The sequence below is a fragment of the Oncorhynchus gorbuscha genome, linkage group LG19, assembly GCF_021184085.1.
Source record: "Oncorhynchus gorbuscha isolate QuinsamMale2020 ecotype Even-year linkage group LG19, OgorEven_v1.0, whole genome shotgun sequence".
NCBI classification, from domain to species: domain Eukaryota; kingdom Metazoa; phylum Chordata; class Actinopteri; order Salmoniformes; family Salmonidae; genus Oncorhynchus; species Oncorhynchus gorbuscha.
This window is the reverse complement of record NC_060191.1, coordinates 6537870-6552725: the sequence shown is the minus strand read 5'-3', so window position 1 is coordinate 6552725 and position 14856 is coordinate 6537870. Positions and strand designations below refer to the sequence as shown.

Genomic DNA, 14856 nt, shown 5'->3' with positions numbered 1-14856 from the left:
ATGCTATGGAAATAAATGACGATACTCATGAATATTACTTGTCCTCCACCTGTAAATCAATGTAGGCTTATGTGAAATACATTTATCCTTTTCTGACTTTTGTTTTTGATAGCAAATAGTGAAATTGGAACAGCAGGAGAACTTGGCCTACGCCACAGACTTTAGGGCTAAAATCAATCGTAGACCCTGGTCAAAGGACTGAACACAACTACGTTTACAACCCTTCTTCTATGAGGCTTAACGGCGGGGGGCATCCAATTTGTTGCATTACCGCCACCTACTAGACTGGAGTACAACTCCCTTATACTTTGCTTGAAAAATACAAATTTACTAATTAAATCTAACACTACACTCCCTAACAACTCACTAATTTCAAAAGTATAAATTGTGTTGGACCTCAGCTGTCTCCGGGCCCCATCCTGTTATTGACTACTCTGCAGAACAAGGTGGGTTGAAAATTGCTATATTGCCATCCAGCCTAGCATGGCCAGACAATGGGGACATCTTGACCCTGCTGTATTTGACCTCTGACCCTCTCTCCCACTCAGACGCAGTGCATCCGAGCCTTCGTTGCCCACCAACCAGATGAGCTGTCCCTGGAGAAGGCTGAGGTCATTCTCGTCCACCAGCAGAGCAGCGACGGTAAGGAAGACAGAACCACCCACTTCCTGATTGGTTGTGGGAATACACAACATACCTTAGTCTTATTGTGTTGCTTTTTCCCCCAACACTACACACTAACAGTTCACTAATTTCAAAATGATATCAAATAAAATTGACACCCACCTACTTCACTAATTATATTTATTAATTCCTACCTCATGCCATTGTCATGAAAGGATGGGGCATTACCACTTAACACACCCTGTAACTCTTCTGATGTCAAACCTTGCACACCCAATTACCTCTCTCCAGCTGCCACCACAACCTCAATTTTCTGTGACTTACATTCCATCCCTGCAGTACAGTTGATAACCATTGCTATAAATGCTAAAAATCCAATCTTACTGAAATGTATTTAACTTTTTGGTCTATCCCCCTGTACTGGTATGTCTCTAGTACTCTCACCATTCCTCCCCCTTAACCCATCTTCCTCTACTTTCTTCACTGCCTCAGCATATGACAACTTCTGCACTACTCTAACCCTGGAAACCTCAACCTGCCTCTATCGCACGGGGCATTTCTGATTCCCAGGCCCATGGGCACCCCTTCAATTAACACATACCACTACTTTCCCCAATGTTACACATTCCTTTGTCTCATGCCCTTTGGCTCATTTTTCCACACCTTGGACCCACCCTCCTACACACTGCTGCCACATGCCCATAAGCTTGACACCTGTAACATTGTAATGTATTAGGCACATACGCTTGCACAGGATAACTAACTTAACCTTTTCGAGCGAAGACTCGTCTTCAAAACGCAAAAGAACAGAAAATGACTCCCCACTCTTGCCAACCTGTCTGCTTCGCATCAAATGACGAGCATCACATACACCGGAAATCTTTCCCCTCAGCTGGTCAACTTTTACTGCTACCCCAGGAATCACTCCTTTCATTGGTGCCCTTTTCTTGAGAGTTAAACTATTCACTTTTCTTGCTCTCATTTGTTTTATTCCAAGCGCATTTCCCCTCTGACCAACAGAAACACAAACAATTATCACTAGACCACTTCTGGTTCCCCTCACCGATTCCACATTACCCAACTCTTTTTTTTCAACCACTGTTAAACCACAAATGGAACTGCCAAAAGGAAAGAGTCCACTTTTTCCATAAACTTCACTCCTGTACCAAACTCCTCTTTTTCCTGATCCTTTGTGCATACTTCGGTCTCTGATAACTTCACCACACCTACAACCTCCGATACTTCATCCTCATTCACTTCCATTTCTCCTCCTGTCTTCAGCTCCCTCTGCTTACACTTTCTACCATTCTTTAACAAACAATCTCCCTTTTCCCCACCATTTTTATCCGACTCAAGCTCACCCTCCTCTCCCTCTCTTTATCCCTCCATTCCTCCGCCGTATTCCAAGTATACGTCTCCTTATGATAATACTGCACTACTCCTGACAACCATGTTGTTCTTGCTTTCTCTAGGGACTCCATTTCAACTGAAAGAGTTCGCTTCGATCCGTTTACAGCTCTGATTTAAGGTGTACTTTTTACAGGACAAGTTGAATGCATCGTCTGGCACGTAGAGGAAACAGCTCCTGGCCCAGTTTTCCAACAATTTAATTGGTTGACTAAAACGTAATTCAAGCAAAAACCGAGTCAGGGAGGCGGGAAACAGCACTATTACTCCAATGGGAGCATTGTAAACAAACTTAAACGCCGTCCCCCTACTCAGCCCAAGTGGTTAAAAACGTTGTCCATCAACGCGAAGGACGTTCGTTGGTCTAAATAACTCAAATTGGGCGTGACTGTATTTGTTGTTGTTTCTGGGTCAAGAAGTAGCTAGCTAGTTAGAACAGTCGGCTATTTAAGAATATATTTCGTTTAAATAATTTAATACAAAAGTAATGTTCGTCGTACTCATTATATGAAAACGTTGATTACGTGAAGAGTCGGCGGGAAAGATCGGTGTGGAATTTTCACTTGTATTTGTTTTTATTACGTTTTTCCAAAGAAGGTGAGTGTCTTGACTGTTTACTATTCCTTGTATTCGCTTTGACATCGTGCAGCATATTCCTCAATCTCGCAAAAATATCTCATTGGCTTCGAAAGATTTGTTGGCAGGTATTGGCTCTCTTTTGGATGCCATTGTGAATACGTTTTTCACCCAGCGATAAGGATTCGCCATAACATCCGCTTGCAACGTAAACTAGCTACTGGAGGCAGCTGACGTTACCCTTCGCCTACTCAGCTGACCAAGCCCAAAACTGTAAATAATGACGTGGCCACCTTGCCATTGTCTGAAAAACCACAACAGTAGGCTACTGTAGTTGGCTGTGATTGAAACAGGGCTATGCAGAATTCAACCTGTAGCTATTATGATAATACATTTTTAGCTAACGTTACCTTGTTTGTAAATAAGCTGTGTAGCTAATTAATGTATCCACTAGAAAGCAAGCCAGTGCGTTCACGTAATGTAGACTAAATTGTACAATTTCATATCTAATCTCAATATTTAGTTTACCAACAAGAGCAAATATAAGCCTATATATGGATATCACATTTATAAAGTTGAAAGAAAATAGAGAAACGTTATAAACATTGTAGGCCCGTCTACATACAATACATTATTTAAATGATTGAGTTGTCAAGACCTAATAAAATAGCCTATCTGACTCTCCCTGACGAGTTTGCTTTTGTGTACCTGATCCATTATCTCATCATGGTCATGTGTACCTTCATATCAAGACAGGGTGGTGTTTACAGCTGATAGGTGGCTCCAGTCTTCACACATACAGTCAGAGCTGGCTAGGCTATATTATACTTTTTAATTGACTATACACATTAGAATAGGTGTTGTTTTAAGAACATTTAAGTCATTTAGCAGACGCTCTTATCCAGAGCGACTTACAGAACATCAATTAACATATTTTATATGGCATTATTATATGCACAACTGCAAATAACAACAATATACAGATACAGTGTTGTTGCAATGATATAACGGTGCTTATGATGTATTATCAAATGTTAACCACTGTTGACCCGTCCCTGTGTGTCTCTGTAGATGGACAGTCAGTACCAGCGCTCTGTACCACTGGAGGTGAGGAGGGCAGAGGGTGAGAGGGTGCGAGCCAAGCATCCTGACAAGATACCGGTGAGTGTGAACAGAATAAATGCCAGTAGTGTTGAATAGCTTCCTCTCCTTAACTCCTTTCTCTTATGACCATTCGCCACTGATCTTAAAGGACATCACACTCATGTGATTGTGAATTAATTTTCAGGGCCTAAAAACCCTGTCCATCCTTTTTATCAGCTGATAAGTGATCCTGGCATAGGATGAAGGGAAATGAAGCTAGTAAGGTATTATTAAGGTCAGATAGGTTACATGCCAAGATTCTTGGCTCCAGTTGAATGGGACATGATGGTGCAGTGTGTAATTACTGATCAAGTACTGTGTTCCCTCCTAAACCAGATCATTGTGGAGAGGGCTGCCAGGTCAAGAGCTCCTGACCTGGACAAGAAGAAGTACCTCGTACCCTCTGACCTCACAGGTGAAACTGACGAGATGTCTGTCTTTCTCACAATTATTAACTCTCTCCCAACTCATGACCTTGTTCTCACCCTCTTCCCTTCCCTCTCTTCCTTCTCTCCACCTTCCCTATTTTCTCCACTATAGCGCCACTCTTCCTCTTCTTTTGAAATGAAAGTCTATATAATGTGTTAGTTTTGTTCTGTAAGTGTCTGCCTGAGCATCTCTCTATTTTTCTCTCTCAGTGGGTCAACTGTGCTTCCTGATCCGACAGCGTGTGTCTATGAGACCTGAGGAGGCTCTCTTCTTTTTCGTCAACAACTCCCTTCCCCCATCCAGTTCTCCTCTCTCCGCTGTCTATGAGGTAAACACACATGCACACTGACACAACCTTGTATCCTATCCCCATGGCCCCCTAACGCCAGATCCAGATGCCAGGCATTCCCTCACTATCAGTGACACAACTCCATTACATTGAGATTGTGTTGCGTGGGTTTTGCCTATGTTATAAACGATTACAATATCATGTTTTATTCAGTGTACATACTTCAGTTATTATCAACAGTTCTGCTTTTGCCATTTTAAATCCTTACTTCTCTCCCTGTCCGTGTCCTCCCTGGTCCCTCACAGGAGCACCATGAAGAGGACCTGTTCCTATACATGACCTACAGTAACGAGAGTGTCTACGGTGCCTGAGACGGGACAAAAAGGAGGAAAGAGAGAGAAAGACAGGAGATGAAGAGAGCTCTTTGTAATATTTCACCACTTATTCTTAACTATTTAGGAGATGGCTGTGGGGAGGACAGTTAGTGGGTAAGGTTTTTATAAATTTTGTCAGTATTTTTGGGGTGATTACATTCTGTGTCAGTATACTCTAAACCATGGTAAGCCATTCTGAATTTGAAAAATAACGGGGTAGTTGGAAATAGGGGGAGTGAAAAAGATTTCAGTAAAAGAAGAGTGTTAAGTGGAAAGCTCTTGATTTCCATATTTTTTTTCTCAGCCAGTCATCTGTATTTAATGCAAATTGTATTTTTTTGTAAATTAATATCATGAGTTTTTGTGGAAAATAAAATAAAAAATGCATGGTTTGCTAGTTCTGCAGTTTGTCATTTAATTTTTTTTGTTTTATTCGAGCAAGTTTGTGTGCGCATATGTGTTTTCACATCACAATATCACTTCACAAACTGTCCCCATCTCATCCCATCTCAAGTTGTGAATGTAAGACATGTATTTCTAAGTTTTCTAAATGTAATATGTTACATTTGGATATACTGTGCAATTAATTTTGTCAATCTCATTTCCCATAAATATCCCAATTAAAATCAATTGCTGACACTCAGTAATGGCGAATGGGAATGACGAATCATCTTTTATAAAAAAAAAAAGAGTGAGTGAGCCAAATATAAATCAGTGAGGAAGTGTAACCTTTAAATGACAGGAGGGATCACTTTGCACATGGTTTATTTTGTATTCAAGTGACACTAGCTACAGAGACTAAGGGAGATAATTTAAATAGACATATTTGGTTTGTGTGTGGGAGACTTGCTACACAAGTAACTTTCTGGAGTTTTTGCTGAACAGGCTTATAGGCTTTCCAGGGAAATAGAAAGTTCTAGACCCAGACAGAAAACGAGAGAATCATGGAGATACAAGAAAACCCAGAGAGAAGGAAAGAGTCGTGGAAGTGGACGAGAGTCAGACAGAAAACGAGAGAATCATGGAGATACAAGAAGGCCCCGAGAGGAGGAAAGAGTCGTGGAAGTGGACGAGAGTCAGACAGAAAACGAGAGAATCATGGAGATACAAGAAGGCCCCGAGAGGAGGAAAGAGTCGTGGAAGTGGACGAGAGTCAGACAGAAAACGAGAGAATCATGGAGATACAAGAAGGCCCCGAGAGGAGGAAAGAGTCGTGGAAGTGGACGAGAGTCAGACAGAAAACGAGAGAATCATGGAGATACAAGAAGCCCCCGAGAGGAGGAAAGAGTCGTGGAAGTGGACGAGAGTCAGACAGAAAACGAGAGAATCATGGAGATACAAGAAGGCCCCGAGAGGAGGAAAGAGTCGTGGAAGTGGACGAGAGTCAGACAGAAAACGAGAGAATCATGGAGATACAAGAAGGCCCCGAGAGGAGGAAAGAGTCGTGGAAGTGGACGAGAGTCAGACAGAAAACGAGAGAATCATGGAGATACAAGAAGGCCCCGAGAGGAGGAAAGAGTCGTGGAAGTGGACGAGAGTCAGAGAATTCTGGAGACCTCAGGTAAAGAAAGAGAACATTTTCAGCACCAAACTTCAGCTACTGGGGTAAACCACTTTCCTCTGAATACATCAGCATATTTTAATTTCTCTTACTGTAGGTTTAATCCTTTAAAAAAAATGTCTTAGGCTATATGCAATTTTTGGTTGTGTTCTGAGATGATTAATTTGGTCCTAAGCTTCCACATATTTGTATGTCTGCATGTCTGTCAGTCGAGGAAGCTGAATCTACAGTCTACTCCAAACTGAAGAGTTCATCTGAGGACATTTATGCTGAAGCTTCTCCTGGCCAGCCCTGTGCCAAAGACAGACCAGGTACATCAGATACAGGTGGCTACAGCACAGTTATTATATTATTCATCAAATTTGATCAATTAAATACATTTTATAAATCCCTTTATTACATAAGCAAATGTCACAAAGTGCTTTACAGATGCCTGGCCTAAACCCCAAATATTATTATAATTAATAGCGAAAACTGTTCGCTGCTCTAGCCCCCCAATGGTGGAACAAACTCCCTCACGACGCCAGGACAGCGGAGTCAATCACCACCTTCCGGAGACACCTGAAACCCCACCTCTTTAAGGAATACCTAGGATAGGATAAGTAATCCCTCTCACCCCCCCCCCTTTAAGATTTAGATGCACTATTGTAAAGTGACTGTTCCACTGGATGTCATAAGGTGAATGCACCAATTTGTAAGTCGCTCTGGATAAGAGCGTCTGCTAAATGACTTAAATGTAAATGTAAAAATGTAATTACATGATTATTACATATGTCTGAACTAATCCTAAATAAATGGAGGTCTTAAATGTCCTATTAAAGTGAAATACATTATTTCTACTTTTAATACGCAAGAGAGGAAGAATAGAGGAACACGAGGAATATAGAGAGACTGAAAGATTGTGTGTGAGTGAGAAAAATAGTGGTCAGTACTACAGTGAAAGTACAGTTTTCGCATTTCCAAATTTTGATTGACACATTTCCTTGGTCTAGCCTACTATTAATGTTGGGTGTGGAGTGCAGCTTGCAGTTTGCATGTTACAGGTGAGGTTGTTATAACAAAAACAGAATGTCAATGTTCCAAAATGTCTCATTTTAGGGGAGAATATTATCTAGCTTGTAACATAATGAAAGCCATCTGGCAGGGAAGGACCTGTTTGTCTGTCTGACAATCAAGGCTGAGACATGATAATAGCAGACCTCCAAGCAGAAGCCCAATCTATTGTTGAGAAACACTGCAGGGCTGAATGGACATCTCTCCAAGGAATGGATATCTCTCCAAGGACTAGATATCTCTCCAAGGACTAGATATCTCTCCAAGGACTAGATATCTCTCCAAGGACTAGATATCTCTCCAAGAACTGGATATCTCTCCAAGGACTAGATATCTCTCCAAGGACTGGATATCTCTCCAAGGACTAGATATCGCTCCAAGGACTAGATATCTCTCCAAGGACTAGATATCTCTCCAAGGACTAGATATCTCTCCAAGGACTAGATATCTCTCCAAGGACTAGATATCTCTCCAAGGACTGGATATCTCTCCAAGGACTAGATATCTCTCCAAGGACTAGATATCTCTCCAAGGACTGGATATCTCTCCAAGGACTAGATATCTCTCCAAGGACTGGATATCTCTCCAAGGATTAGATATCTCTCCAAGGACTGGATATCTCTCCAAGGACTGGATATCTCTCCAAGGACTAGATATCTCTCCAAGGACTAGATATCTCTCCAAGGACTAGATATCTCTCCAAGGACTGGATATCTCTCCAAGGACTAGATATCTCTCCAAGGACTAGATATCTCTCCAAGGACTGGATATCTCTCCAAGGACTAGATATCTCTCCAAGGACTGGATATCTCTCCAAGGACTAGATATCTCTCCAAGGACTGGATATCTCTCCAAGGACTGGATATCTCTCCAAGGACTAGATATCTCTCCAAGGACTAGATATCTCTCCAAGGACTAGATATCTCTCCAAGGACTAGATATCTCTACAAGGACTAGCTATCTCTCCAAGGACTAGCTATCTCTCCAAGGACTAGCTATCTCTCCAAGGACTAGATATCTCTCCAAGGACTAGATATCTCTCCAAGGACTAGATATCTCTCCAGACAGTTGTTCAGAACTCTGTCTTATCACACACACAGCAGAGATAGAGAGTAGCAGCAGCAGCAAACAGATTTTGGGACAGACTGAGTATTGTGTTACAGGAATTAATTATAAATCTAAAAGGGGCACGTTGCTATAGAGACGGAGAGGGAGGTTTTTTAAAGCCACAGTGCTTTATAGTCACAGTCGGTGGGTCAGGAACAGCAGCAATGTATATCAAGTTTTGCCGTATTGTAGGAAGTGGAGGGAATCACAAATTACCAGATGAGGCAAACGCAAAGTTTTCGGTTGAAGTGAAGAAGCAGCAAGGGGAAGGTAAGCAGGATTTCAATTGTTGCTCGTAGTGATTGCTTATAAAATGTCTGATTGTGCCATATGCCACATAACAAAGCCAGGGCCGTCCAAGAACGATACCGATAACGAACTATAACATCAAACAATTAAAATCGTTCTAATTCAAGTGAACAGGAGCGTTCACACTACAACGATAACTACAAAAGCAGTGGATAACGAGATCTATCGTTAGCGGTCACTTTCAGAGCGATTTCCCCCTGTCCCCTGACGATAAAACATCAACAAACAATCAACAATGCGTTCTTGGTTCTAGCTGCGTGAGGCTGCTCATAGAGGAGGGAACAGATAACTTGCCTTAAGAAAATAATTAACTTTTTACTTCGTACATTTTCGTGACACCCAAAAGTACTCGTTACATTTTGACAGGAAAATGGTCCAAGTCAAGCACTTATCAAGAGAACATCCCGGGTCATCCCTACTGCCTCTGATCTGGCGGACTACCTAAACACAAATGCTTCATTTGTAAATTCATGTTGGTGTGTGCCTCTGGCTATCCGTAAATAAAAAATGTAATACAAATTGTGCCGTCTGGTTTGATTAATTTAAGGAATTAGGCATTATTAATACTTTTAATTTGATACTTAAGTACGTTTATAACAATACTATTTGACTTTTACTCAGGTAGTATTTTACTGGATTAACTTTCACTTTTAATTGAGTCATTTTCTATTAAGGTATCTTTACTTTTATTCAAGTATGATATTTCAGTACTTTTTTCACCACTGCTGATATAGGACGACTTGGGAGAATGATGATCCATGACAAACAGCCCATATCATTATAAGGCCATATTTTCACACCTTCTCATTCAAGGGTTTTTCTTTATGTTTTACTATTTTCTATATTGTATAATAATAGTGAAGACATCAATTATGAAATAACACATATGGAATCATGTAGTAACCAAAAAAGGTTTAAAAAAATCTAAATATATTTGATATTTGAGATTCTTCAAAGTAGCCACCCTTTGCCTTGATGACAGCTTTGCACACTCTTGGCATTCTCTCAGCCAGCTTCATGAGGAATGCTTTTCCAACAGTTTTGAACGAGTTCCCACATATGCTGAGCACCTTTTGGCTGGAGGTGTGTTGGGTCACTATTCTAAAATGTGGAAAATAGTACAAATAAAGAAAAACCCTTGAATGAGTAGGTGTGTCCAAACTTTTGACAGGTACTGTATATGTTAATGCCAATACATCCGGACAAATAAACACTCTGACTGGCCTGCTAATGTGCCTTTTGGGAACCTTGTAAACTGTCGAGAAAATATCCATTACTGATTAAAATGGCCTAGACTAGATTATTATTATTTCAAAATGAAACTGGCATTCAAAATGCAAGGCTTAATAGCGGTTATTGAAGTTATATATACATTTTTATACACAGCGTACAAAACATTAGGAACACCTGCTCTTTCCAAATCGGGCACTAGAATTACTTAAAACATATGTATGCTTACATGACTTATTTTATTGATTTCCCATAGTTTTATAAGTCAGAAGACAAAGCTTCATATGACCTTGTCAACATCTTCTGTCGAATAAACTGGTATTTGCCTCCCTCTTGTGTTTGGCTGCATCATTACATCAATTTATATCACTACGCTGCAACATTAGGTCAAAGGGGCGGTCCTTAGGAAAACATTTATCCAGTTTGACTGCTTCATGGCACAGACATGGCAAAGCAATCGCTGAATTTGTCTTGAGTAGGCGGATCTAAATACATAGCTTTATGTACTTTACTTTCATAGCTTTATGATAAATATTGCAACCTACACACTTCCTTAAACCTAAAATAAGTAAAGAAGTAATTTTGTGTGGAAGTCAAAAATTTAGTATTGGAGGCAGACACATTGCATATGTTCAGAATGACAAAATCGAGCCCTTTACATGGCTCTTCTCCCCTTGTCTATAGGAGAGACGCAAGCTGTTTAAATGGCCCAAATGTTGATTTAGACGTTCACAAATTTACCATATTTAGACTATCATTAATGTAACAAAGAAGGTGAAATGTTTTGGGTAGATGTTTCTAAAACAGATTATAACTATATATTGACATATTATAAAATATAAAAGGCTTATTCAATTCCAGGTGAAAGCCAAAGATCATAGATTTCTAGGGGGAGAAACACTACTACATTAATAAAATATTGACCTCTTGCTAGATTGATGACTAAAACCACAGTGAAACAGTGCAGAACGGCTGTCAGCTTTGAAAGGTTTTTAAGCTTTGAGACAATTGAGACATGGATTGTGTATGTGTGTCATTCAGAGGGTGAATGGGCAAGACAAAACATTTAAGTGTCTTTGATCGGGGTATGGTAGGTAGTAGATGCCAGGCGTCCCAGTTTGAGTGTGTCTGGAACTGCAACGCTGCTGAGTTTTTCACGCTCAACAGTTTCCTTTGTGTGTCAAGAATGGTCCAGCACCCAAAGGACATCCAGCTAACTTGACACAACTGTGGGAAGCATTGGAGTCAACATGGGCCAGCATCCCAGTGGAATCTTTTCAACACCTTGTAGAGTCCATGTCCTGACGAATTCAGGCCCTTCACAAAGGGGGGTTTAAAGGGGGTCCAACTCAATATTAGGAAGGTGTTCCTAATGCTTTGTACACTCAGTGTATAATGTTATTGTTATCGTTATAGTTATCGTCTTTGGTGTGGATGGCCCTTAAGACTATTCTTTCCTTGTCTAGACCCGCAGGTCCTGGGGAACGTTGGTCTGTACCGCGCAGTGTGTTTACTACTGTCTGTCATCTGTCTGGTTCTACTGCTCGTCATCATCATCCTCTGTGTCAAATGTGAGTATCATATACATTCTATTCTAGAATAGTGATTTAGAAACAGGCAATACTCCTTTTAGGGATGGCAGGTAGCCTAGTGGTTAGAGCGTTGGGCCAGTAACCAAAAAGTTGCTCGATCAATTCCCCGAGCTGACAAGGTAAAAATCTGTTGTTCTGCCCTTGAACAAGGCAGTTAACCCACTGTTCCTAGGCCGTCATTGTAAATAAGAATTTGTTCTTAACTGACTTGCCTGGTTAAATAAAATTGTTTTATTTTATTTTGATAGAATATCCAGCATGTTGGTTTAAACTTCCTTCTATGCAAGAAAGAACAAAACAAATGTGTAATATGATTCCATTCTCTTATTCTTTCTTTCTTCATTATTCTCTAGTTCCATCCCAGCCTCAGGTCTGTCATGGGACTGAAAAAGGGATTGAGGCTAAAGAGGGGGGGTTCCAGTCCACTGAGGTGTGCAGCCTGCAGACATGCCAAGCACAATACTTCCAACAACAGAGCCAGGGTGAGTCCACTACTGTGGTGTGTTAGTCTAATGTAACCTATTCAACTATATCGCTCTACATATTGTCGATGTATCGATCTAATGCTTTGAGATGTATTGTACCACTACAATGTTTTCTCTTTGACTTCATACCATGCTAATAATAATAATAATTGAACCTACATGTATTAATTGAACTGCATGTTGTACTTGAAGAGTAATTTCCCTCCTTTCCTCCAGTCCCGGCCTGCCACATGTGTGATGAAGGCTGGCTGCACTTTGAGAGCTCCTGCTACTTCCTCTCCAGAGACAGAATGAACTGGGACGAGAGCAGGGACGAGTGTAAGAAGAGAGGGGCAGATCTGGCTGTCATAACAAACAGAACAGTGCAGGTGGTTCTACTACAATTGTTACTCCTCTCTACCTCTTGTTTCTCGTCTTTGTATACCAGTGACCATACAGTGATGATAGCAACGCACCAGTGATTGTATGACAACCATACATAACAGTTGGATTGACGAAGGTTACTAATAGTCCAATAAAAACTGTGCATTCTCCCAGACCTTTCTAACGAAGAAGGGGAACCTGATGTACTGGATCGGCCTGAGACAGAGAACCAGGAACTGGGTTTGGGTCAACAACACTGCACTGGGACAGAGGTGAGACAACCGATGATGATGTTTATTGGCCTTCAAGATGGCAAACAGACTTTGTTATACAGAAATTAAAACAAGTAATATTTTAGTATGGACAGTACTGAGCTGTTGTTCCCTTTCCTCTCATTGGTAGTTACTGGTCAGGATCCAACAGACAAGGGGATTGTGGGTTACTGACAGGAAGGGATCCTCCTGAGAGAAGCTGGAGCTCCACATCATGTGACCAGTACAGCTTCTACATCTGCCAAAGGGGGCGCTAAAGGACAGACTTCACCATCTGCCAGTAGTCACCAACCCTGATCCTGGAGAGCTATACGATGTACAGGCTTTTGTTCCAGCCCAGCAGTAAGACACATGATTTAGCTAGTCAATGAATCACCTTGATTAGCTGAATCATTTAAGTGTTGTACACCATGTAGGTCAGCAGGGTTTAGTGGCCACTGCCATATTCCAACTAAGAAACCTGTCAATACGGATTCTCTTTAGACTTCTATCATTCAGTCCTATTCCATAGCCTTTTGTCCCATGATTACACATCTATATCAACAGCCTTTTAAACCTTAATTATACACTGTATGACCTAAGTCTATGTTATAATTCATTCATTAGACATCCAGGTATAACCAATGATGGTAAATAAAATCACATTACAGTTAGTTATGCCTTGTGAAGAACAATCAAGTCGGCCTGCCAGTTTCAGTTAGAATCTGCACTAATGTAAAAGATTAACACTGTATATTGCACTCATTTGCTTGTTCTGCTGAGATGTTTTCTATATGTGTTCTCAATGCCTTTGAATGTGATAATGAGCGACATGATTATGTGCATTAATCAATCATTAGGTTTTAAGTACTGATTCACAATCCTGAAAGAAACAAACGTTTAATATCATTTGTCCATGTAATAAAGAATCAGTTATTATACTGTCTCATCAAATCTTTCATAAAACGTGTTCATGTGCTTTACTTGGAATGATAAAGTAACATATATGGTCCAAGAAAATTGAAAATGGATCTAGTCTACATTTCAACCCAGTCATACCCATGTACAAATATTTTGTTTTTGACATGTAAAACTGCATAAACACAGTACCTGTCAAAAGTTTGGACACACCTACTCATCCAAGGGTTTTTCTTTATTCTTACTCTTTTCTACATTGTAGAATAGTAGAGAAGACGTCAAAACTATGAAATAACACATATGGAATCATGTAGTAACCTAAAAAGTGTTAAACAAATCAAAATAGATTTTATATTCTTCAAAGTAGCCACCCTTTGCCTTTATGACAGCTTTGCACACTCTTGGCATTTCTCAAACAGCAACATGAGGAATGCTTTTCCAACTGTCTCGAATGAGTTCCCACATATGCTGAGCACTTGTTGGCTGCTTTTCTTTCAATCTGCAGTCCAAATCATCCCAAACCATCTCAATTGGGTTGAGGTCGGGTGATTGTGGAGCCGAGATCATGTGATGCAGCACTCCATCACTTTCCTCCTTGGTCAAATAGCCCTTACACATCCTGGAGGTGTGTTGGGTCATTGTCCTGTTGAAAAACAAATGATAGTCCCACTAAGCGCAAACCAGATGGAATGGCATATCGCTGCAGAATGCTGTGGTAGCCATGCTGGTTAAGGGTGCCTTGAATTCTAAATAAATCACAGACAGTGTCACCAGCAAAGCACCATCACACCTTCACCATGCTTCACGGTGGGAACCACACATGTGGAGATCATCTGTTCACCTACTCTGCGTCTCACAAAGAAAAGGCGGTTGGAACCAATAATCTCAAATATGGACTCATCAGACCAAGGACAGATTTCCTCCTGTTTGTGTTTCTTGGCCCAAGCAAGTCTCTTCTTCTTATTGGTGTCCTTTAGTCTCCTCTGATCAGTTGATGTTGAGATGTGTCTGTTACTTGAACCCTGTGAAGCATTTATTTGGGCTGCAATTTCTGAGGCTGGTAACTCTAATGAACTTATCCTTTGCAGCAGTGGTAACTCTTGGTCTTCATTTCTTGTGACGGTCCTCATGAGAGACAGTTTCAT

The 14856-nt window shown here is 40.7% G+C and overlaps 2 protein-coding genes across 2 annotated transcripts; both read left to right on the top strand.

Moving 5' to 3' along the window:
• The first annotated feature begins 2408 nt into the window (after positions 1-2408).
• LOC124004743 (gamma-aminobutyric acid receptor-associated protein-like 1) lies at positions 2409-5239 on the top strand. Its single transcript, XM_046313476.1, has 5 exons — positions 2409-2628; positions 3679-3768; positions 4087-4165; positions 4389-4507; positions 4774-5239. Exons 2-5 carry the CDS (start codon positions 3679-3681, stop codon positions 4837-4839), a joined length of 354 nt encoding a protein of 117 aa, XP_046169432.1. The 5' UTR covers positions 2409-2628; the 3' UTR covers positions 4840-5239.
• Positions 5240-8674: 3435 nt separating this feature from the next.
• On the top strand, positions 8675-13732 carry si:dkey-26c10.5 (uncharacterized protein LOC563797 homolog). Its single transcript, XM_046315108.1, has 6 exons — positions 8675-8833; positions 11569-11673; positions 12048-12176; positions 12396-12547; positions 12717-12814; positions 12945-13732. The coding sequence occupies exons 1-6, from the start codon at positions 8728-8730 to the stop codon at positions 13069-13071; spliced, it is 717 nt and encodes a 238-aa protein (XP_046171064.1). The 5' UTR covers positions 8675-8727; the 3' UTR covers positions 13072-13732.
• Positions 13733-14856: the final 1124 nt, after the last annotated feature.

What these genes read in the sequence shown, in the direction of transcription:
- LOC124004743 (XM_046313476.1), top strand. Translation starts at nt 3,679, where the DNA reads ATGGACAGTCAGTACCAGCGCTCTGTACCACTGGAGGTGAGGAGGGCA. An exon ending in CGTACCCTCTGACCTCACAG is followed by an intron (nt 4,166 to 4,388) that starts GTGAAACTGACG and finishes TTTCTCTCTCAG; the next exon opens with TGGGTCAACTGTGCTTCCTG. An exon ending in CTCTCTCCGCTGTCTATGAG is followed by an intron (nt 4,508 to 4,773) that starts GTAAACACACAT and finishes GGTCCCTCACAG; the next exon opens with GAGCACCATGAAGAGGACCT.
- si:dkey-26c10.5 (XM_046315108.1), top strand. Translation starts at nt 8,728, where the DNA reads ATGTATATCAAGTTTTGCCGTATTGTAGGAAGTGGAGGGAATCACAAA. An exon ending in CTTCCAACAACAGAGCCAGG is followed by an intron (nt 12,177 to 12,395) that starts GTGAGTCCACTA and finishes CCTTTCCTCCAG; the next exon opens with TCCCGGCCTGCCACATGTGT. An exon ending in AACACTGCACTGGGACAGAG is followed by an intron (nt 12,815 to 12,944) that starts GTGAGACAACCG and finishes TCTCATTGGTAG; the next exon opens with TTACTGGTCAGGATCCAACA.